This window comes from Gobio gobio, assembly GCF_949357685.1.
Source record: "Gobio gobio genome assembly, chromosome: 1".
Classification (NCBI taxonomy): domain Eukaryota; kingdom Metazoa; phylum Chordata; class Actinopteri; order Cypriniformes; family Gobionidae; genus Gobio; species Gobio gobio.
Window position 1 is genome coordinate 63,943,614 of NC_137097.1, and position 26,140 is coordinate 63,969,753.

The 26,140-nt window shown below is 39.4% G+C and overlaps 1 protein-coding gene across 2 annotated transcripts in view; it reads left to right on the forward strand.

Moving 5' to 3' along the window:
* s1pr2 (sphingosine-1-phosphate receptor 2) overlaps nt 1-21,005 on the forward strand; it is a 30,521-nt gene extending 9,516 nt beyond the window's left edge. For both annotated transcript variants that reach the window (XM_079834792.1, XM_079834793.1), the window contains exon 2: nt 18,126-21,005. In XM_079834792.1, coding sequence (XP_079690918.1) covers nt 18,222-19,328 — 1,107 coding nt within the window. In that variant the 5' untranslated portion in view covers nt 18,126-18,221 and the 3' untranslated portion in view covers nt 19,329-21,005. The remainder of the gene's footprint in view (nt 1-18,125) is intronic.
* Nucleotides 21,006-26,140: the final 5,135 nt, after the last annotated feature.

Consider the following 26,140-nt stretch of genomic DNA (forward strand, 5'->3'; position numbering starts at 1 on the left):
TTTCCTGTTTATATAAAGTATGCTTTATGTCAGCTGGTCAGAGAATCAGTCAATGTTTTTTGAGCGCATTTCACACCCAGCGGTAATTAAAGGAAGACGTCTGATAGCGCCACATGCAACATGGATTCGGTCTTCCGACCTTTTGATTTTGATTAACGTAATATGTACTCAAGTGCAGCAGTCATCTGTTCTACATCACTCATAAATCACAATAACTGATCAAATAAGGCTTTGGCGGGACAAAAATTTGTTTTGCCGACCGCCAAAAAATTTTCAATGTAGGAAAAAACCTGTATATATGTATGTATGTATGTATGTATGTATGTGTATGTGTATATATATATATATATGTATGGGCCATGGAACTGTAATGATGTAAAATTTGGGAAAAGTAAAATTTTTTGATGCTTGATGTTTCATTTTTGCAGACCTCCTAGCAGCCACTTGCATCCCCATTGGTCTACTGGTGTTTTTTTAACATGAAGGTTCAGTTTTTTTTAATAAACCAAGCAAAATTGCAATGGGACTAAACATTGCATGGAAAAGAGGAGCGTTGACATTTTGTTCCACAAAAATGGTGGGTAGGTGGTGGCAGAATTGAGCTGAAGAAGCTGGAATATACTTCATTTGAGATTATATAAGAAATAGGCCTATACATTTTATTATTATTTTATGTATTATTATATTTATATTATATAATTTAATAGAAGATTATAGTTTCTTGAAGTTGCAGTCCAAATCTTCTTGGTTCAAAAATCAAAGACGGACGTGTCGTTTGGTTTGAATGATGCTTCTGACAAAGAGCGAAGTGCGCCATTGAGTGTTTGACTATAGTAGGAGGATATAAGACGAAGGAGGGGAAGTAAAACGTTCTTTTTTTTTATCATGAAAGACTGAACGTCTCTGTGTATCTGTGAGGCAATCTAGTCTTTATTGTCCCTAAGGGACGTGATCTAATATGTCAGGAGGGTCTGGGAAAAATGGAAGATCATTGTGCATTTTTGAGACATAGCCAATACTTGTGTTTAACGTAATTTAATACAAAGAATATTTGAATCTAAACACACCCACAAACATGAATATGGAGTCTTTCTTAATGCATCTGTTATAAATTTGGCACTTTTTTAACATACCCACTTTCAGTTCTCCCCCACCCTGTTTCTTATCCCATCATTGTTGGATGAAAGGTACCAGACCATAATACAGCATCGTATCACAAAAGGCAATCAAGACTGCTTTGTTCGTCTTTGTGGGTGCCTGTTTCCTTTGTGGAGTCTCCCCCTCTTTCATTCACACCCACAACCCCCAAAAGCACCCTCTCTTACGCACACACGCTATATCACCACCTCAACTGTACCATGCACAACTGACACATGCGAGAAACACATGCGGGTCCCATTTGCACATTGGTACAATGTTGTCATAAAGATCTTGCAGTGTTCCGTCTGTCGCGAACATGAGCACACACACGGGACACACACATCCCATGATAAAGCAGAAGAATATGAGCATGGGTGGGGTTAGCGGGGGAACAGGAGCAGGGCTGTAGAACAAAGCAAGCGCGATTTCTGTTCTAGGACCTTTCATTAAAGGATACTTCCTATGTGGAGACAACAGCAGAAAAGTGTGAGAAACACCGAACGAGTGAAACTTGATCTTCTGCGGTTTAGATTTAACATACAGATTGTGTGGCTTTAATACTGAGGTGATGCTGCTGCGTTAAAACTCTTATCAGTGCTCTCAGTTTTGTCCTTATTTATTTTATAGTTGACAGTTAATAATTCAGCACACATTAGTTATTCTTTACTCCATTATGTGGCCTTCCTGTGCCCGGCTAATGTGTGGACTTCTCATCTTTGACGTTGAAGGTCTAGACATGCCTAAACCAGCAGTAGGTTCTTTGGTTGATTAAATAATGAAGTAAGATTGCATTAGCTAATTGTGTAATGAGCACTAGAGACGGCATGACCATGGCTGTGGTACTAAATTAATCCTTCCTGATGTTTTTAATCACCCTCTTGTGGGCCGTTCCTTTGATCTAGTAGACATTAAACCGTAGGGGGGCTGGGGGGCGGGCAAAGAGTCCATCACGAATCTGAATCACATAAGTTAAGAGCCTGTGGCTGACAGTTAAGAGTGAACCTGTAAATGTAGCTATATATATATATATAAGGGCTGTCAATCAATTAAAATATTTAAATCGTGATTATCGCATGATTGTCATTACTTAACTTGTGATTAATCGCAACTTAATCACACATTTTTATCAGTTCTAAGTGTACCTTAAATGAGTACTTTTCAAGTTTTTAATACTCTAATCAACATGGGTATGGACAAATATGGATGTTTTATGCAAATGTATGTTTATTACCATACTCAACAGAGCATGAAGACTAGACATGCATCAAAGCTCATAGATGTTTTTCAAGGAACTTGCTCATGTCTATTAAACGCATGAAAAAAAAGAACAGAAATAGCAGGTTCCCATTACTTCTCTTTCTTTTACTTACACAAGCCTGTTTACATTTTCGCACGTCAGGGCGAACTGTGATATGCAAGGCATATGCTCGAACAGAAGCTGCCATCAGTGGTCATATTATGCTAGTTTTGAGGTTAATGTTCCACTGGCTGCCTACTTGCAGAAAGCTCTCAGCGCAAACGTCAGCATAGTGCCTCTCGTCTGTCTTCATAATGGTCAAAGCGTGCGACCGAAGTTCCCAGTGTGTGTCAAAATAATGTGCTGTGACCAAGCGGCAACCTCCCGCAGTTTCTCTTGAAGCCAATATGGAAGTGACTAATGCTGCCTTCACGTGCTATCGGAATTATCGTAAATACGAGTTTCCTAGGTAAAAATTGCACATGAACGCCCTCTGATGTCGTGTTTACCACTGGGAAGTTCGGAAATAATTTTGATACCCCAATTCCCGAGATGGGCGTGTCATAAGCTTTAAACATGGTGGCGGGGAGAACTACTGCTGTGGCAGGTGTGGTTTTATTGTTTTTTTTTTCCAAAACAGCTTGGTCGTCTTATCTTGACATTAATGTAGTACATATTTACATGTAAGAGTAATCATATGAAGCGTATTGTATGTTTGGTACACAGCGAAAATAGCCTGCATTTGACTGAAATTACAGAATCAGCAGAAAGCGGACTATCTGGAATGTTTATATGGTTGTCGGTGCATGGGACACTACATATGATGTTGGTTTTAATAAGATTTCCCCAATAAATAGGCATGAATAACCTGGTGTCCACCATGATTCCTGTTCACTCCGACAACAAAGCACTTGAATGCAACAAGCTCGTAATCACGACTTCTAAAGTGGGAATTAGGAAATTTCCGATAGCACGTGAAGGCAGCATTAAACTGCAATTCATCGACTGGCCACTAGAGACAGGCTCCAGAAGGGAGCAGAATCTCATTGAGCCCCACGTTAAAATGCCCCAATTTACAGTAGAATAAAACATGTTTACAGCCTGGTACAAATTGTGGTTTTGGTCTATATATCTAATTTTGCCCTTCATGACAACTGTGAGGGGGGTGATTTTTTTTTTTTCTTCATTCGTTTACATTTATATAAAGCCTTAAAGTTCTGCATAATTAAGGGCGTGGCCACTTTGAGTGACAGGTGGATAGCCATTTATCTGCTGTCTGCTAGTCATCGCGTCACCTCAGCTCCGCCCACGTCCCGCCTCTTTGCCCATTTTCTGTTATCCAGGAGTGACGCGCTGCCAAGATGGCAACGGCCAGCTCGACCCTACTTTACATTTCAAAACTGCTCTTCAGAATCCTATGGGTGACTTCACGGACACTACGTCCATATTTTTTTTACAGTCTATGGCTGTGACACCCAGGTAGCTATGGTTGAAGTCCAGTAGTCTCCGGTGACCGCAACCGTGTTTGTCTGTCTCAACGCCTCCTCAACTTTAGCTTTCTCCACTTCATATAAGTTGTGAATCTTGCTTGTAATGGTGGCTCTTGAAGGTAGTTCATATGCAATGCAAATCATTTCAAGTAGACCTTCGTCCTCCACTACATTAACTGGTCTACATGCTGTAGCCACACATTTAGCTATCGTTGTGGTGAGTCTATGCTTGTGGAGTTGTCCATCCGTCTCCACTACTATCTAGTGTGGCCTGCCTTTGGCGAGGGGGGTGAGGAGAGCTCTCTGCATCAGTTGTATGCTTCGCCATTAAGTGATATTTTAAACTCGACGTGCTGCGGTGACGACTTAATTCACATCGACAATAAATGCAGACAGCTTCTGTCTTGACGTTATTAACGCATTCATTTTGACAGCACTAATATATATACATTGCTAAAAGTAAGAGATGTTTCTTGAGCATCAAATCATCATATTAGAATGATTTCTGAAGAATCATTTGACACTGAAGACTGGAGGAATGATGCTGAACATGTCAATGACATATAATATATTTAAAGAGAAAACGGTTATTTTAAATTGTAATAATATTTCACAAAATATGCATAGTCCAGCACTACCCCCACTGTCCAGAATGTGAGACCGAGAGTTTCTCCACTTCACGGTTTCCTTTTACACATGTGCTCTTCGTTTCCTGTTGCCATTCGCCCACATGCTAAGAAACACATCGGCAAATAAACAGAGATTACAAATATAAACCATGCGTTCTAATGGGCTTTTGTTTATGTATGCCTCGCAGGGGAGGAAAGGACACTGAGAAGTGAAGAATAGACTTAAGCCACACAATATTGACTAACGTTCTGAGAGGAAATAAAGCAGCTAAATGTAAGCTGAGTGGAATAGTAGTTCGCTCTCTCTCTCACACCGTTTTCTTCCCTCCCCCGTGCAGCTGAGGGGCAAACATATACCCAACTTTCCAAATCCCGCTGGATTACTATAGCAGAACACAGTCTGTTTGGCACCCTGCCACTGCCTCCTGGCCATGAAAGGGTGCCTGGGCTTTACATAAACTCTAAACAAACGCTTAATTAGCGGAATTAATTGAGAGAAGTAAAGACGTGTAGATTGATATCAGGTTGTTCTTCAGGGGTAGAGGTGGTCTATTGGAATGAGGGACTAATTAGTGGTGCGTGCTACTCATCCGAGTAAGCCCTAGCGATATTGAAATTATCTTCTGTTAGAAAGTGACCGTGGTCTGCCATGTTGACCAGTGATGCTAATGCAGTGACCCGAGTTCAAGTCTGGCTATTATTATTACCCAATCCCATTTCTATGATGCTGAACATGTCAATGACATATAATATATTTAAAGAGAAAACGGTTATTTTAAATTGTAATAATATTTCACAAATATTAAGGCCATTAGTATTAAGGCCAATGTAAGTCGCTTTGGATAAAAGCGTCTGCCAAATGCATAAATGTAAATGTAAATGTAAATCTATGATAATTTCCTATCTTGTCTTTCGTTATACACATCTAAAAATGGTAGAAAAAGAGAAATTATTATTCCCTTAGGATGCTATTTCGGCTCTAGAGCTGCTATGAATGGTGAAATCACAACAGCTCTGTACAATTGCATCAGAACTTGTACAACAGTGTGCTGGGATTTATTTGGTATGTTGCAAACTTAAAGGGATAGTTCACCCTGAAATGAAAATAAAGTCATCTTTTACTCAGTCTGCTATAGTTCTAATGCCCTATGTCGGGGTTCCTTAAATCTTGCCCTGGAGGGCCAATGCGCTGCAGAGTTTAGCTCCAACCCTGATCAAATTCACCTACCTGTGATTTTTCTAATGATCCTGAAGGTATTGATTGGCTGATTGATTGGGGTTAGAGCTAAACTCTGCAGGAAAGTGGATCTCGTGGGCCAGATTTGAGGATCCCTGCCCTATGTCCTTCTATCTTTTTCGGACCTCAAAAGCAGAAATTTTAAAAACAGTCCTGCACGTGCTCCTTCCTATAATGGCAGTGGATAGCGACCAGGCTAAAACATTACAAAAATATACAAAAGTATCACGCAATGATACAGTGAGACACGCTGCATATATGGAAAGTGTTCAGGAGGCATACTATAAGGTTTTGCAAGAAAGAAACAAAACACTGAGCTCGGCCGTTACTCTGATGAGTGCGAGCCGTCAGCGGATAAGCACACACGTGCGCACACACACACACAGACACACCATTTTGAGAAATCAGGCTCAATAGAAACAAACGCGACTCTCGTCTTTTCTATAAGGTATATAATAAGAAATAATACAATAATGCTAATAATAAAACCTCCTGAAGTGAATATTGTGTACCGTTTGTCATGATAACATTGCGTGAGGGGCTGCTGAGTCAGTGCTGACGACATTTTTGTAATGTTTTTTGCCTGGTCACTATTCACTGCCATTATAGCAACGCGTGCATGACTATTTTTTAAATTTCTGCTTTTGAGGTATGAAAAATATAGAAGGACATAGGGCATTAGAACAATAGCAGGGTGAGTAAAATATGGCTTTATTTTCATTTCAGGGTGAACTATCCCTTTAAGCAACTTTTTTTTTTTGCTATGCTTTTTCATAAAATGTCTATGGAGTTCTCCTCAGAGTTCTTGTACGTGAGAAGTAGCAGACCATCTCAAATCACCCGTATCTGCTCCATTGCAAAGCACTGCACTTGGAAGCTGTTCAAAGATTATTGCCACGTTCTTGAAGACATTTGAGTGTGTATTGCAGCTAAAACTTTTTTTTTTTACTAGCAAGCCACTATAGCTCAACATACCGTGTAAATAACGAGTGAAGTCTTGAGACATAATAGCTTTGTGTACGTCTTTTACTGAAGTGTTGTGTCTATGTCTATACGTTTGCCTGTACAGATGAGAAGCAGATAATGTTGTCATTTGTTGTGTTATTCTGATCTGCCCTCTAGCTTCTGTATTATCTAAATGCCTGATGCTCATCCATGTCCTGGAGATAAGAGTGAAAATCATTTCAAGGGAGGCTGTTGTCTGCTGCTGAGGGCAGATATTTTGTGCTTTATTGCATTCGGATGAGTCAGAATAGTAAAATCTCAGAGGACAGACTCCCTAAAACTTTCCAGAAACTTCCTCTTGCTTTTACTTTGTTTTTGTTTTTTATTATTCTTCTAGGTGGTCAGTGTTCTCCCTAAATTTCAGGATGGGGAAAAAAAATGAAAGTGTTTTTCACGAGTTCACACTTGCATCAAATTAAATAGAGTAAAGATTATGTGTATTTGACGTGCTGTCCGGGGGAGGGCTCCGGGCTCTGAATTTCGGGCTGAACCCAGAGTATCCCCCCGTGATAGAGATAGTCTGGAGCTAGACTGCATTGTATTATGGATTGTGTTGACATCTAATAAGAGTTTATTAAAGTGAGGAGATGGGGTGGTGGAGGGATGCTAAAAAACTGTCAACGGAAAGGAGGTAAATCTGCTGTATATATACACCTCTTATCGTTGATTAAATTGATTAACTTAATGTGCTCCACTTGTGTTTAATTATCTGAACGTGCTCCACTTATATTTAATTAGGTTTAATTATCTGAACGTGCTCCTCCCGAAATTATTTAATAAAACATCACTTAAAAAAATGACATTGTTCAGTCTGTTTTCTAAAGACTGGTCAGAAACCAGTAGATTAAGCATGATTATTTTATCCTATCTCCTATTTTTAACATAAATGGTCATTTTATATATATATATATATATATATATTTTATATTATTTTCATTTCACCTTCCTAGAACTATAGATACTTGCTTGCAGTGTATCGCTTAAAAATACTTTGGAAAGATACTGTGGAAAAAAAGGGGAATTCTCTCTAAATGCGTGCTTTTAACAGTTCTTTAAAAAATAATGGCAAAATTCAGATATTTAGTTGCTGTAAAATACTCTTCACTAATTCATAAATAATTTTCTAAATAATATTTGAAAGTACAGTCACTCACAATATAAAATCCAATAAATATTATTATTATAATTTTGCAAACAACAATAAAAAGAACTCAATAATTTTACTTAATAAGAAAATAGAATTTTTTTCTTGAAAGAAGTTCTTTTGAAAGAGGATCAACATATGTGGAAGTGATTCAACAGATCACAAAACTCATGGTTCAAAGAAAAAAAATAACAATAATAAATAATTGGGGGATAACAAATGTCACTTTGCTTTCCATTTATTACTTAAAGCACACTTTACGATTGTCAATACCACAAAATACACTTCTAGCCTAACTAATAAAGTTCAAACATTACTAATGCAAGTGAACAGTCAGTAAGAAAAATATAGATGTAGATTAATGTGTAGATTAGTCCTTATATTAATAAATTAGATTTAACATTAATGACTTGTTTAGGGGCAGGTATTTATAGGCTGCTGTCACTTTAAGAGCTAAATGCACAGATCTAATATAATGCATAATGCAACATCTGATTTCTTTCTCAACTGTTTACATTCACTTGAGACACAAATGACAAATGTTTATGAGAATACTTGCCGAGACAATTTGTGTTTTAGTCCTTTCAAGCGCAAGGAGATGCGAAAGAGGAATCAATTCAGTGTTTGCGTGCTATATATCTAAAAACGTGCCTCTGTGTGCACAGATAATAGCACGTGAGTACCCGACTCTTCTTACGCTCGAATGGTCTAAAAAAGCTCAAGACAAAACACGTACAATTGTTAAACTTTCACTCTATGATGGTTAAACTTTGCAATTAATCCGCGAACATGCCGAGCTATGAAGCCTGGGTCACAGATCAACGATCCGTTTAACCCCAATATGTGGTATTAAAAACGTACCCTTAGAGCAAGGAACCTCATGCATTATTATGTTATGACTCATTACTAACATCTACGCTTTGGTTTCAGGCCAGTCTGTTACATAACAGTCTGTCTGTCAGCATTGTAGGAGTACTGTCTCGGTTCGAGAACTCTGACGCGAATCCCTTTAAAAATACACTTCATTTCTAGGAATGTTGCCATTTCCGCACGGCTGATCGATGCATGGTTATGATGGAGAGACGCTCTGTCAAACAGTTAGAGGAGGCCCCGGGCTTTGTTGCAGAGCGGCGGCATCAGAGTGCGCAACGATGGTCGGCGTGCATTTGTGTTAAGGCTTGCTTCAGCCTGCCTATATGTGTCTTGACTCGTGAGAATGAGGCTATATGCAACGTCAGATCCAGCTCAGCTAGTCACGGTGCCATTATTGTAGGACAGTATGCAGACATTACACTTCGTGGTTTTACTTTGAAAGAAGACTATATAACCCACAGCCTTTGTTCTGCCAGCAAACAATGCACTAGAAACACATTTGTGTGGCTTATAAAGGAATGTTTTGGTAAATGCAAGTCAGGTTACCACATTACATTTTTTGTTTTACTTGTACCACAGTTTGTAACACTCAAACATGCATTGACAGCTGTGCAATTGTATGTAGGGGGCAAGCATACAATGACGTATGCATTGCTGTACATACAATTCAAATGTTTAGGGGTCAGTAAGAGTTTATAATGTCCCAAAAGATGTCGATTTCAAGTAAATGCTGCTCTTTTGAGCTTTCTATTCATCAAGTATCCTGAAAAAAAGTGTAGCATGATTTCCACAAACATTAGAAGCAGCACGACCAACACTGAATATACTTTTGATAATAATAAAAGATATAGAACATCGAAAAGATTTATGTTTACTTTTATTTTTGATCAAATAAATGCAGCCTTGGTGAACATAAGAAACATTTTTCAAAAACATTTTAAATTGTACCAACTCCAAACGTTTGAACAGCAGTGTAGCAGTGTTTCTGAGAATAATTTTCTGTGGTAATCAACAGCATGCCACAAATACTGTCAATAGAGGTTGACATGACAGATTGACTTGACCTGTCACATTCCTTTCAGATGAGATTTCATAAACACCGCATTTGTATAATATTTGTGTTGTATGTTCAAGCAGTAAGGTACACTAAAGTTGTGCTTTTTGTGAATAATGTATCAACTAAAGGCTGTTTCTAGGAATTAAATGATCTTCTGTTAGAAAGTGAATGCTAATGCAGTGACCCTTGACATGTTGACCCTATTGCTTTAGCTGTTTATAATATAAATGTAAACATTGAGGAATTAAGGGTGCTTTCACACTTGTTTCGATTGCCTGGACCGAACCCGAGTTCGATTGCTCTCCCTTGCCCCCGCTGGACTGTGCTCATATTAAATTATTTGGGTCCGAACCGGGGTGCGTTTGCGTCATCAAAGCAGCAGCTGTTTACCTGGTTGCTTAGTAATGACAGCGAGCGTGAAGGCAGCAAAATGCATAGTGTTGCTCACCTCACTTTTGTATTTTTGTACCGTTGGTTTTGTTTCCAAAGCTTCACTAGGTAATGGCACTTGCGTCTATCTGCCACGAATGTACTGCAAATGCTCTAAAGAACACTGAAGATGAGCAGAAATGAGATTTACAGCTCTACGCTTGCCAGGAAAATGAGTGAAATACACAAACCAACATTTTTTATTATTAATATTTGCCATTAATAGCGGTTCACTTCCGCGATTTAGTACACATCAGCAGCGAACCGTACCGGAGTTCACATGAACCGTACCCCAAACCCTGAACTCTGACGTCAATCGAACCCGGGTGCGCACCAAAACTGCTAGTGTGAAAGCACCCTAAGACTGATTAAGTGACTAATATCGATAATTAAAAAAACTTCAATTTCAGCAAATAACCAATTTGGTACCAATTATATTATACCACTATTGCATTACTATAGTTCTAAAAATATCACAGACTAACATTTTTGACATGCAACAAAAATAACAATTCTATGGGAGCTGTGCAGTGATATGGTGAACGGGTATGAATATAGTATGGATTATTGCATGCTAAGGATGGAAATGTTCACACCAATATATAAACTTGCGACAACACAGGTCTTACTGATAACACCGGGTGGGGGTTGTATTTTGAATGCATGTTTGAATTCATGATCACGTGTACTCTGTCTATAGGCCTGTAATTCCTGGCATCAGGGAGCTGCTGTCTATATGTGGGTGGAGTGGAACTGACCGCACACTTTCACAATTTATCAATGATGCTTAGGAGTGTGCGATATCACGATTTTTTTTGTGAAATTCACAATCATGGAAGTTTATTATTTGCATGAGATTTTAAAGCCTTGCCAGTTAAACATTTTATAAACAGATGGCCTGACAGATAAATCATAAGTGGCCTGTCATTCTTTTTTCTTTTCTATTTTGTTACCTTGTAAGGCTACTTTTTTTTTTTTTAAATAGGGGAATTAGTTAGTTAGGCTGTAATGCTCAGTCACTTGCAAAATAAAATCGTGAGTTTCCTGAAAATAATCATATGATATTTTTGCAGAATCGCCCATCTCTAATGGTGCTCATGATCTGTTGCACACCGAATCCTCCACAATCATCATCCTGTCAGTCATCTCTCCTTACTCTCTTCATGTGATCAGTGAAATCTGACTCCTGCTGCACTGATGCTGCGACTCTGCAGCTCATGCTCTATGGAGCAGAGCAGACGCTTTCAGTTTATAATTGTAGCGTCTGCTGTCCATCTGAACGAAATAGTCTTTATTCCTATAAAAAAGCAAAACAACAGTGTCATGATTGGTTAGTGATGTAATGGATGTGTGGCCGAACACCACGTAATACCGGTAACACATACTACCGCAGCAAGCCTATTGTGTGATAAGCTGTGTTAACCAATCAGAGTCCTTAACCAGAAGTATTGGTTTTGTAAACTGGCCTATATACTTTTAAAAGACATATTTTTCCAGTCGTGGAAGTGGCCGACTGTGAAGTACATGTCAGGCCTGGGTCATTAGCAGGGTGGAATGGGAGTGTGATGAATAGAGCTTTGTGGTCTTGGGACTCTGTGTTATATCACCTTCACTGTATTGACTAACTTTGACTCATAACTCTTTTGGCGAAACAGATGGAATTTTCCTCCCCCATTACCTCCCACCCGTTTGTAAGTGCTCTGCTTCACCCTTTTACATCTGATATTATGGAACCAGCCAGCGAATCAATTCAATTATGTATGACGTAATTGTACAGCTCTCCAGGGCAAGGGATAATCAGTTTAATGATCATGTGCAATGAACTGATTGTATTTTGATATTACTTCTATTACAGTCCCTCTACAATGCATTCAAACCCGAGAGAACGTTTTTTTTGAGCGTACGTTAACTGTTGTTCTGGTAAAGGTTTCCTCCAACTGCTCGTTGGCACACGTTTGTATGGTTTGCAGTTTAATGTGCTTCGCATTAACCTGATGTGTTATAAAATTCCACCATAATAAGCTCTAGGTAATGGTGCAGTTGTGGTGGAGGTGAAATAACGCGGTCATGTGGATGGTGATACTTATCACGACTGGGACAGGATGTCGAATCAATAGCGTGTCTGGGTCTGAAGCACAACAGCACCGTTAGCGCAGAAAGAGAACTTTGCCCTTCTATTTACTGTAGACCGCAGATTGGCTGACACTCAATCTGGACTAAAATACGTGGTTTAAAGCGAGTGTGAAAAAATATGCTGATAAACAAACATCTATGATAATAAGGCTGAATTAACATGTACGTGCTGGCAAACACGAGAAGCAGCCATAATAAGCTGAAGTGAAACATCTGTCAGTTAGGTGTTTTGTTTTTTCCAACTGTGCGTGGTTGCTGGCGGTTTGTGCAAAGCTGCAAAGATGTAAGATCTCTCTGGAGAAAGAGGCAACTGGTGTCCAACCGATGCTAGGTAACAGGTGCGTTGTGGGAAACACGGTTGCTCAGACGCCACTGACTAATTGGGGCTTATCAGGTATTGCTGGGAAGCGCAAACAACACCTGGGGCCTTTGTCAACTTGTCACGGGGATGTGGGCGAGGTCCTGCACAAGACTCGGGTCATGGGTTCAGGTTTCACTGATTTTGGAGCGAGAGATAGAAATCATATGGTTGCCTTACGAATTGTAACAGTGACCTCTATGATGACAGTTCTGATTTAATCCATGTCTATCTGTCGCACATTTGACACCAAACAAGTGGCTTGTTGCTGTGCTTCAGCTCATTTCCTGCCGCACGTATTACACCTGTAAGAATCCGAATAAACTTCCTCTGCTCTGCTTTTGTGTCTCTCGCTTCCACTGAACCTTTCCCACATTAACTGTCTTGCTCTCTCCACCAGTCAGCTATCAAGTCTGAACAGGATGTCAGTCTTTTGACACCACAAACACTTCCTCTGGCCTATAACAGCATAGCTGTGTACAGGAAGACTGCTCTTCTTAGCCAGCTGGACTGCAGAGACCAGCTTCTAGAGATGCATCCCTGCCAGTCTGCAGTTGAAGGACAGGGTGGGGATAATGGTTAAGTGGGGCAGGCCGGAGACTGCGCTGCCGACAAACCAGCCCATCAGGTTTCGCACGCTGTCAAATCCCTAGATGAAAGTCGGCAAAGGTCTCCAAGGTAACACAGAGGCCCAGAGTGCATGTGAGCGAGACCTTGCAGACGGCCCGGGTGAAATCACAAACATAAGTTGTCAGCAGCGAAACTACCCACTCAAACCTGTTCTGAGAGTGAAATTTCAGTGGGTGGACCGTAGAGCAGTTTTGTAGCGCATCCTTCGGTTTCTGAGAAGGCACATTTTGATGGGTAATTTAAGTTTTGGCCTGATGCTATAAGCTGTTGATTGTCTACTGAAAATAGTTTGAATTGTAGAGCTTGCATTTGGTAGTTGGTGCATGGTGTAATTTTGGACCACAGTGTCTCTTTGGAGAGTATCAAGTGAAACATAACCTGGACAAGGAGGCCATTGTTCTTCGCTGCTGCTCAAGGAAATGGCCTTGCTGGATATTATTGGCATTTGGCAAGAGGCTTGTGGCACTGTCTACGCAGCTGTACCTTATTGTGTGTTTGTGTAGGTGACTGAGACGCGTTTCCTGGTATGTTTACATAAGTCTGCATCTGTGAGTATGCATGTGAGGGGTTTTGAACTTTGTGCAGCAAACAGTGATGTCGAAGTGAGGTGTGTGCGTCACACACAGATGTCTTAGATTCCTGCCTTTGTCTACAGATGCCATTCCACATGGTTGCATAGTCTCTACAGTGACTTTGGCCTGACGGGGGGATTTGCATCTTTCAGTGTTGAGGCTTTGGCAGCTTTGCTCTGGTCTTGAGCAGTGGACCACATTCAGTCAAGAATTGAGAGACATTCTAGGCAAATATCTTGATTCGTCCACTGTATTTATTCACAAGAGTATGTAAGTATACACCAAAGCACATCCCATTGTGCTCAGACTTCACTCTAAGTATTATGGGATGTACTTATTGGGTCTTTTGTCATTTGTGACAGTAGTGGGCAGACAGGAAATTAAGGCGGAGTTTAAGGAGAGATGACATCTGGACATGACACAACACCAGGGGCCTCATTTATAAAATGTTGCGTAGAAACTGTCCTACGTTTGATCTAAGATCATTTCTCAAATGTGTGTACGTGTGATTCTGGAAAAACGAACGTGCCCTTTCACATGTGAAATCTATAAATCGCAAATGATCTTGAAATTGTGGTTTAATGGTTTCAGATTTATGCTAACAGGGTTTTGAACAACCATGCAGGCTATGTTTTATTTTGAAACATTTTGAAAGTTTTTTTAATTGAACAATTTGTAAAGTACATTTTTCAGGCTATTTTCAAAACATTTGCTGCACGGTTAAGGTACACTAACCCCCCCCCCCCCCCCCCCCCCCCCCTCCTCTTTGTGTACACTTACAATAAAAACAAAATATTGTGCTTTAATTTTGTAAAAACATTCCTTTAACTTGTGGAGCGCGTCAGTCAGTGTTGCCTACACTTGTTGCAGATTTTGTTTTGTTAATGTGTTTATTATTGAAATGAAACATATTTCGTGTAAGCCTATTTATTTTATTCCTTTGTCGATGCTGATATTTGCACATGTAAAAATAATAATAATGGGTGACAGACATTTATCTATTCTAATTTAATTAGAGTATATTTATCTGTCAGGATAAATAACTATTATTAGGGACAATAACTATTATCAGGATAATATTATTATTATTATTACTATAATTATTATTGCTACTGCTTATAGATTTCCAAATATCTGAAGTATTTACCGACTCTGCCATGAAGACAAGTGTGTACGTCTGCTCAGACCCTGACGTGGTGGTAAGCACTTTTTCACGTCAAAGACCATTTTTATAAATATGAACTTTGCCGTGGATTTTAGCTTATGCACACTCTAAGAAAAATCTGTGCGTTTTATAAATGAGGCCCCTGGGCTCAATGTAGTGAGCATTTGTGCCTAACCACTAGGCCACAGCTCAAAGATACTTTGTGGCTTTATCTCCTGGATATCTCTTGTTTGCCATTCTGACCTGAAACAAAGGCCTGTTCACATGTGGTTTGACACTTAATTTCTTTCATGTTATTAACCATCATGTTAGTAAAAAAAACATTTTTAAATCTATAATTCTATAAGTCGCAATGTAAATGGATTTTTTTCCCCCGTATTGTGACATCAGAGTGAAATGGACTATCAAAAAACAAAAACAATGTATGTCAGTCACTTGGTTCTATCCATAGTTTGTTGATTGGATGGAGGCAGATCTGAATGCGAGTTTGCAATCGGTAGTAAGAAAGGGACCAGGTTTAAGTGGACTAAATTAAATTATTTAAAATCAGAAGAAAGAGAAATCTGCTGTTTCACCAGAAGATAGAGTTGGAATATTAAAAATTGTTTAATAAAAATTGTAAACATGAAACGTACGTTTAGATGTATTCTTCACACAGTAAGATCATTTAGCTATATTTAGAAAATAGTTTTGTTTTTTTTTGTTTTTTTATCATTTCAAATCCATCTATAATTGTACATCAATAGTACTTGGACAAATTATCTGCAGGCGTGTAGAAGCATTCTGAAAAGTGGGGGAACGCATGTTGTTACATTTTCCACAACTTTGTTGCTAATAAAGAAGTTGCAGTCTTGATGGCATTACAGTTGCATGTTACTTGTCCACATTATAAAAGGCAAATCGTATGCCAAACTATTACAATTCCAAAATTACGCAAGTTTAGCAGCTAGCCAAAAGCTGAATGGAGCTGCTGTCCAGTCTAAAATCTCATATACTATAATTAAACGTAATAATGTGACTCTAGCCCGGTTTCACAGACGGGGCTTAGATTAAGCCAGGATTAGGCCATAGTTAAATTAGGACAATTAAGTAGCTTTTATAAGTGTGCCTTAAAAAAACATTCCTGCTGTGCATCTCGAGACAAAAGTGCAAGTTGCTTTCAGTTAAAACCCCTCAAACATGCATTTTAGTCTGGGACTAGGCTTAAGCCTCGTCTGTGAAACCAGACGCAGGTAATCACACTTGCTTGTTCACACTCTCTGACTCTCTCATACAAAGAACCTTGTTACTCAAATCTGTGCATAAATTTTTATGCATTCAGCAGTCCGTCATCAATTATTTCTTACTAAACATTTTAGAATGTCAATCTCAGCATTTCCACTGTGTATTTAGTCATCAGCAGTTGAAAGGGGATTTTAGTTTAGGGGAAAGTTTATTGCCTTTTGTGGCCTTGTGGAGATGACACTCGTCATTTGTTTTGGAGATCTTGGTTGTTCTTGTAAAATGTGATAGACATTCAGATGACAAGATGATGTGACACATCCCGTGAGTCTGTGAGAAGTAAGGCTAAGCATCCACTCCTACATATAGTGCAGTTGTGCATAAGTGTAGAAGACCGTCTGTCACGTGCACTTTTATCTTAGTTCATGGGGCAAGAACAGATTGTAGCTGAAGGACAGTTCTGGCATGGAGCCTTTACTCAGAAGGGAAATTCCAGAACTCTACTTGAGCTATTTTAGGTGTCCAACATGTGTCTGATCAATGCAGGACTACGGCTTGTGCTTTAGATAAAACCTAGCACACGCTACAAGAAGGAAGCTTGTTAGACTTTCATGTTTTGTTTTTTTTTCTCACGTCTGCAGCAGACTCTAGATTCTAGTCACAGACGCTCTTCTAGCATGCTCACTCCAGTTGTCACGGATGCTTTAAAGGTCCCATTTTTCCTGTTTTTTTGAAGCTTTGATTGTGTTTACAGTGTGCAATATAACATGTTCAAGTTGTGAAATCACTACTGTGGCGTTTTTCTTTTGCTATGTGAGCAAATGTGCACACAAAAAAAATATTTAATGTATTCTCTCATTCACAGCTATAATATTTAAACCAACTATGACGACTTCCGCTCTGAGAAACCCGGAAATGTGAAAAGGGTCTATTAAGATGCATTTTTCAAGCGTTAAATACATGTGTAAATTGGTTCGTAAATGTTTTGCGATTGGATCAGTAGAACTACATACGGTAGTTGAAAACACATGTGTAGTGTAAACAGTTGTCCATCCGTAATACATCCCGCCGACCACAGTGAAGCACCACATACTCGCCCCTTGCTCTCCTAACGTGTTCATTCTGGGACGTGTTTGGGAGAGCGCCACAACGAGCAATTCAAACTTCACTGTCCTGTACCAAAACATACAGGCTATGGTGGAAATCACAGCTCCCCACCTTATCTTTTCCATTCACTTCCTTTCCTGCTCACTTGTAAGATGTGTAACACGAGTTTGTGCATTTAGTCGTATATATGTGTGCGGCACAGAGTGTGAGGAAATAAAGAGGGGAGGGTCTAGACGAAATCCAAACACAAGTGATCACAGGTGGTGCATTTGAAATTCAGGGTAATACCAGGTGGAAATGGTAATGCGGCTAGGCTGACGACTTGTGTAATTGATCACTGGAAAACACCTTTAATACCAGATGGACACAGGACCTCATGTGTACAGGCTGACCAGCTTTCATCTTAAGGTTAAAGTCAGACAAGACTTCATTATGTGAAGCGTATCATTTGAGATTAGAACTAAACGATCGTCCAGTTTGTTTAGTTTTAAACGAACACTTCCCTGTCTGCCATTATTTGGACATACAGATAGTCCCACCCAAATTTGTTAATGTTGTTTTGCCCCGCCCACTTGTTTGGTGCTGTTAAGAGGTGCAGAAATTACAACCTTTTCAAGTTGAATTACTTGATTTGTTCATGGTTCGTTTTTTTAACATTTGGCCTGCCAGTAATTGTTCTTTTTTGTATTTGTTTCCAGGTGACACCGAAGAGCTTCCTGGGCCGCTGAGACGTGACATTGGGCTGGACGTCTCGTTTCCTGTGGCCCCGCTGGCCCAGACAAGCTGCCCTGTGAATGACTACTGGCCGTCCGGTTGCGGCGATTTGCCAAGCTGTCACCATGAGCAAATACTCCCAGTACTTCAACACGACCCTCATAGAGGTCCACTATCTCTTTGCCAAGGAGATGACCGCAGAGGATTTAGATGACCGCAGTAAACAAAGCATGAGCTCCCTGAAAATTTTATTTGTCATTATCTGCAGTATCATCATCTTGGAAAACCTCCTGGTGCTCATTGCCGTGTTTCGCAACAAGAAGTTCCACTCGGCCATGTTCTTCTTCATCGGAAACCTGGCCTTCTCTGACTTACTGGCTGGCTCTGCTTATATTGCCAACATCTGTCTGTCAGGCCCTAGGACATTTAAATTGATGCCTGTCCAGTGGTTCATACGAGAGGGGACTGCTTTCATCGCCCTGTCCGCCTCGGTCTTCAGCCTGCTGGCTATCGCTATAGAGCGTTACATTGCCATCACCAAGGTCAAGGTTTACGGCACCAACAAAACTTGCCGCATGTTCCTACTGATCGGAGCGTGCTGGGTGATGTCCATCCTTCTGGGAGGTCTTCCCATTATCGGCTGGAACTGTATTAATAACCTGGAGGATTGCTCCGCTGTTCTGCCTCTCAACACCCGATACTACATCCGGTTTGTCGTCACCGTCTTTACCATCATCTTGCTGTCTATTGTGATCCTTTACGTTCGCATCTACCTAATCGTGCGTACCAGCCACCAAGAGGCCACCAATTCTCCAGCTTACGCTCTCCTGAAGACCGTCACGATCGTGCTGGGTGTCTTCATCATTTGTTGGCTGCCTGCCTTCACCATCCTTCTCTTGGACACGTCCTGTAAGATGAAGCAATGCCCCATCCTCAACAACGCTGACATCTTCTTCAGCATTGCCACCCTGAATTCGGCGTTGAACCCGTTGATCTACACGTTGCGGAGTAAGGACATGAGGAAGGAGTTCCTCAGGGTCCTGTGCTGCTGGGGGCTGCTCTACTGCGGCAGACCTCCTCACCGCTGCATGGTGCCACTCAAGAGCTCAAGTTCAATGGAGCACTGCACCAACAAACACGAACACCAGTCGACTCCCATCATGCAGACCTGCACTACCTGTGTCTGATTTCATCTCCACCGTGCCCAGGTGCTTACAGATTAAGGGGAGACCCCATCTTGGAGACGAGGCACAGAAGACCAGAAGAAGTGTTCAGAGACCTCATGGACGAAATGAGAATCACAATCAACGTCTTTGGACTCTTGCATTTAGAGCAGATATCTCAGCTGTGGTACTGGACTCCTTCGTGTCCTTAGTTGCGTCTATCTTTGCAAAGGTTTCTGACCGTAACAGAATAAGACCATCACATATTTGACATTTTAAGGCAAATCCAAATGGGAATATGTCTTTTTAGCTCTTTGACAAAACGTGAAAAATCCAAATTTAAGATATTGCACTTTGTAGACTTCTGGGCGATTTGGGATTGTATGTTTCTCATATGCTGACTAACCTACCAGAAGTCAAATGCAAGATGTACCCTATCCACAAGTTAGACTACAACTGTCACGGTTCATAGATTGAAAAGTAAGGATCGACAATGCACTCCACATGAGCCAAACCACCACGCATGCTTGCAGAACCTTTCCTATGTATTTATCGAATTACTTGATATACATAACACCCTTTGATTACCGACAATAAAAGTATTCCGCTTCATTGTATTGCATGAACGTCTAACCTGTGTAAAAACTAATATGTATGGCAAACCTATGTACAATTGTCAATGTTACTTCTATTTGTCCATCTTGTCCTTTTGTTTTTTTAACATTCCTAATTTTTCCTACGTGGAAAGCACAATCAGTATCCGATTACTGAATTCCTGAAATGAGTTTCTCACAGCAGCTGGTGTAAATTCTGGGTCTGTTGGCATGACAATGTTGTAGCGTCGCTGCAGCAGCGTGTGCTTCGTTTTGTGCCCTCTTGACGAATGGAACTGAATATAAGAATGAAGTGTTACAAGCGAACATTTTCGCTGATCGACAGTATTAATGAACTTTATTGTTCTCCTGTTGATTATTGAGCTTGCAGCAAGAAGAAGGGGCACACACTGTGAAGTCTTAACGACAATTAAATTGATTGGCCATTGATAAGACATTGATAGGTCAAATGCCTTCCACTCTTTTGAAGGCATATTCATTCTGAAATATATCCGGTGTTACGCTGTCAAGTCTTCTGAAGAAAAATTTAACTTCCTGCATCCACAGGAAGTCCGGTGTTTCCTATGCTTCCTCCTGTTGTTATGAATTGACCTTAATGTCCTCGTACGTTAATGTCATAAGCCCAACACTTTCACTCACACAATCATACCCATTCACCGTTTGATCCCAACATGTTTTAGTTTCCTCTGTTGATCGGTTTAGTTCAGCAGAGGAAAGCACTTTGGCAGCTCTTCCAATGCCGGTCTAATGTATTTTGGTCTTTCTTTCTTTTTTTTAATGCATGAAGAGTTTAAGACTGTGTGTGCATCACTATCACTCCGTTCAATGTAAAACATTGCCTACCCTGTGGAACAATGCTTGTTTTTTTTATGATAAATATATTAAAGTAAGTATGTATGTATGTATGTATCTATGTACAGTATGTATGTAATGTGTATACGTGTAGAATGTCTTGTGTGCAATAGCCTTGTGTTTAGTAGCAAGCTACCTGTGCTAAATCGGTACAATCCCAAACACTAATGTAGGTACATTCACATTAGTTCATTCCTTTTTTTTTTTTTTTAAATAAAGTAATACAAAAAAGTCATTGCTTGATTGTCATTCTCTAAGTTATTTTTTTTAAGGCTGCTTTATGCTTGCATTTATGCGTTTAGAGATAGTTCACCCCAAAAATGAATGTTGGTAACCAGACAGTTGATGGCTTCCATAGTAGGAAAAAGACCAGTCAATTGTCTGGTTACCAACATTCTTTAAAATATTGAAGAAAGAAACTCATACAGGTTTGTAAAAACATATGGGTGAGTAAATGACAGAATTGTTATTTTTGGGTGAACTATCACTTTTAAAGTGCCACTTCTGAGGTGGTTGTTGTGAGCATGACAAATGATTAATGGCACTACGCGATTTGCTTTGAATTTCAGTCCTACGCAGTATTGGGTTAACAATCTGAACACAAGAGCTTTATCCCACATATTACAGAAATCTAAAGAGCCTATAAAAAAGGGAAACTAAATGCTAGCATGCACGAACATGGTTAAAGCCAGACTCGCTATGACATGAATCTGTTTGTTAACAACATTGCCCAACTGCTTGGCCTTGATTTCTGACGATCCATTAAGTGCCAGTTCCAAGGTTTGGGAGTGCAGATGTTTAGCCGAAGGGTTTTGTAGGAAAGGGGGAGTATGACGAGATCAATGGGAATGGCGTTATGGGAAAGGGGTGGCTGGGACGGCATGACCATAAGCTGGGGCTACTCTTAGCTAAAAAAAAAAAAAAGATTGTGAATCTGTGACTGAGTGGGCTTAAAGATGGTCTGGCCTGGTTGTTGTCAAACGTCCAGAATTCCTGGGTGGGAACAGCAACCCACCCTGGGAGACGACACAGCTGGGAATATGGCCAAGAGTTAGCAGGAAGTGACGTCAGCCATGCTTAAACAGCTGCAAACATATTAAGTTGTTCTCAGTACATTCTGCCTGATTAATGTTCATTCTCTACTCCCACTGCACTCGACATATGTGAGAACATGTTTGTCCTTAGAAGACATACACCCAAAACAGTAACTACAACTGCTGTACAAGAGTGTCACCTTGTGGTCAGCCAAAGAAAAGATTGAGTTTTTTAACTGATACTGATATGTCAATGTACTGGCCTATTGCGCCATCTGTAGGTTAAACGAATGATTATGTGGGCTGATCATGATTGTCAGATTGTTGTGGTTGGCAGTGGGTAAAGACTAGAAGGGATACAGCTATGGCCACTGGGCCTGCGCACATCAATATTGCATCATTTAAAGGGATAGTTCACCCAAAAATGAAAATTAGCCCATGATTTACTCACTCTCAAGTCATCCTAGGTGACATTTTTCTTTCAGACGAACACAATCTGAGTTATATTAAAAAATGTCCTGGCTCTACCAAGCTTTATAATGGCAGTGAATGGCTGTTTCTGTTTTTTTGAAGTCCATAAAGAGCATCTATCCATTATAAAAGTACTCCACACGGCTCCGGGGGGTTAATAAAGGCCTTCTGAAGCGAAGCAATGCGTTTGTGTGAGAAAAATATCCAAATTTAAAACTTTACAAACTGTGATCTGTAACTTACATTAACTGTCATACGCGTTCACGAGAGACTGGCGTTCCGGTGCATGATGTAGGATGCAGGTGTAGATTAAGTTCGGGTGACGAACGCAGAAGCGCAGAGGATAGAGCAAAACAAAACTTGTTTCTCGCGAGAACTTGCATATTCACACTGGAGCGTCCTACGTCATATATACGCTGGAACGCCAGTCTCTCGTGAACGAGCGTATGACAGTTAAAGGGTTAGTTCACCCAAAAATGAAAATTCTGTCATTAATGACTCACCCTCATGTCGTTGGACACCCGTAAGACCTCCGTTTATATTCGGAACAGAAATGAAGATATTTTAGTTGAAAGCTGATGGCTGAGAAAGGCTTCAGATAGGCCTCCATTGGCATTCAGTACATTTACACTCCCAAGACCCATAAAAGGCACTTAAAACGTCGTAACAAAGTCCATCTCACCACAGTGACTCTACAATAATTTTACGAAGCGACGACAATAGTTTTTGTGTGCAAAAAAAAATCAAAATAACACCTTTATCCAACTTGTTCTTGTCTTCCGTGTGTGCCTCCACGACGCATGCGCGAGAATATGACGCAGATCCGGCGTTCGGACACATGACCCAGAAGCGATTTGTTTACAAGCAGAGGAAGACGCGCGTGTCTAAGCTGTTGAATTCTTCATTGATCGTGCTTTAGGTCTCGGCGTAGTGCTCAAAATGGGGCTTAAGTGTGCATTTCATGGATTCCCGAACGCTGGCGCTACGTCATATTCTCGCGCATGCGTCGTGGAGGCACACACGGAAGACAATAACAAGTTGGATAAAGGTATTATTTTGATTTTTTTTTGCCCACAAAAACTATTGTCGTCGCATCGTAAAATTATTGTAGAGCCACTGTGGTGAGATGGACTTTGTAACGACGTTTTAAGTGCCTTTTATGGGTCTTGGGAGAGTAAATGTACTGAATGCCAATGGAGGCCTATCTGAAGCCTTTCTCAGCCATCAGCTTTCAACATAAAATATCTTCATCTGTGTTCCGAATATGAACGGAGGTCTTACGGGTGTCGAACGACATGAGGGTGAGTAATTAATGACAGAATTTAAATTTTTGGGTGAACAAACCCTTTATTGCAAGTTAGAGATCACAGTTTGTAAAGTTTTAAATATGGATATTTATTTTTCTTACACAAACACGTCACTTCGCTTCAGAAGGCCTTTATTAACCCCCCGGAGCCGTGTGGAGTACTTTTATAATGGATGGATATACTTTTAAGCTATTCACTGCCATTATAAAGCTTGGAAGGACCAGGGGCTTATACCATGAAGCCGGTTTTGCTGGCTAGATATGTTTAAGCTTAGTTTGTGCCAATCCTGGATTTTAGGTACCATTAAAGTGGTTTGGCTTTTAGCCGTGTTCATCTCCATAGTAACTTTCGCTCCACGGCTAACCTGCTCCAGGGCAGGTTATGTTCTGGATGAGAGATCACAAACTGAAATTGGACCAATCAGCTGTGAGCAAAGTGACACACCTCTGATGCAATAAAGCCACTCCCCCTTTTTCTACTCCAAATTAAAGGTTACTACATAGCAAATGTTTTTTAAAGACTAAAGCGTCTGGCTTTTAGCAATGCTTATTTATAATAATAATAATTTAGATATCTTTTATGTAATTATTATACCCTTAATCAATTACACATGTATCATTTTAGTTAATCAATCATTAATAGGCACTTAGTTAAAATTCATATAAATAGCCTATATAAAGGTCATACAAATAAGCTTTAAAATCAATAAATAAAGCTATTAAATGACTACATGTGATCTTAAATGTTCAATTCTCTCTATATATCAACTAAACTAACTTCATAACTTTTACTTGCATTGACGAAGTGAGATTTTTCTTTAAGTTGTACTCTTTCATAGACAGCTCTTTTCTTCTTGCTGTGTAAATTTGTTTAAATTCTTAATATTTTTCAATCATGTCATATTCTGCAGAAGAGGGAAATGAATCTCAGTTGATCCACAGCATGTGATTGGCTGTTTACTACTGATGTCACAGCTAAACTCCTAAACTCAGGATCAAAGCCTTGACAGAGTTTACAGAGAAAGCGGATGATCAGCATCATGGGACCAACAGAGCCGGATTGAATTGGTTTGGTTTTGTCAACTCAAAAGTAACCCTGTAACCTTGAGTTTGTTCAGCTACCATTATGGTACAGGCCCCTGGACATTTTTAATTTTTAAAATATAACTCAGATTGAATTCGTCTGAAAGAAGAATGTCACCTAGGATGGCTTGAGGGTGAGTATATCATGGGCTAATTTTCATTTTTGGGTGAACTATCCCTTTAATTATTGTATTTGCAAGGGTTAGGTTTAGGGTTGGGGTCGGTGTAGACAATAAAACACAATCTGATAAGTAACCAATTTAACTTTTAAAAGAACAAATAACTTGTTTTAAATATTTGTTAACTTTTATTTCTTTATTACATATAAATGTTATGATTTAGGTGTACAATTATTATAGTTAGAGAAAATCTGCATCTGTGTGATTATTTTGTCTTTTGAATAGTTCAATTTAAATATGAATATTACAATTCATTGCAGGAAATGCTGTTGAATGTTTGTAACATTAGTGTTATATTGATTTAGGGTAACGTTACCTTTATTTCACAGGACTCTTGCGTTTATTTATTTGTATTTATATGTTTATCTGTTTGTTTGAAGATCCTTTGTTTTCTTTATTAAACATTTGAACATTTTTATAGGTTAAATAGGTTTACAATTAGTCTGCATCTGTGTGATTTTCTTTTCTTTTGAATAGTTCAATATAAATATGAATATTACAATAAATTGCAGGAAATGCTGTAAAAAATGCTGACTTTTTTACATTAGTTTTATATTGATTTAGGGTAACCTTTATTTCAAAGGACCCTTGCGTTTATTTATATGTTTATCTGTTTGTTTGAAGATTCTTTGTATTCTTTATTAAACATTTGAACATTTGTTAAATAGGTTTACAATTAGTCTGCATCTGTGTGATTTTCTTTTCTTTTGAATAGTTCAATATAAATATTACAATACATTGCAGGAAATGCTGTAAAAAATGCTGACATTTTTTAAACATTAGTTTTATATTGATTTTAGGGTAACGTTACCTCAATTTCACAGGACTCTTGCGTTTATTTATTTTTATTTATATGTGTATCTGTTTGTTTGAAGATCCTTTGTATTCTTTATTAAACAATTGAACATTGTGACAAATAAATACTAAATATATAAACTTAATTGAGAAGTGGCTCAATCGAATTGATCGGCTCGGTTTCAGATTTCAATTGGTCACTCGCAGTGTTAAATATTTACACTGGAAGAGTTAATGAAATGAGCGAAAGTGAATGTGCACCCCTGAGCGAGGCTAAATGTGGTACATCCTATATCGGTTGAGTCTTCTGAATCCGTAGAAGGGGGGCACAATAAAATAATCCTCGAAAACAACTTACGATTTGACATTCCTTCACTCTTAAAGTATATTTTTCATAATACCAATATACTTTCATATACTCAAAAGAATGTATCTGAATCGTTTAAAACCAAAATAGAAACGCACAACTTCTCTGACACCTTTGTCTCCCGTGCTTTGAATG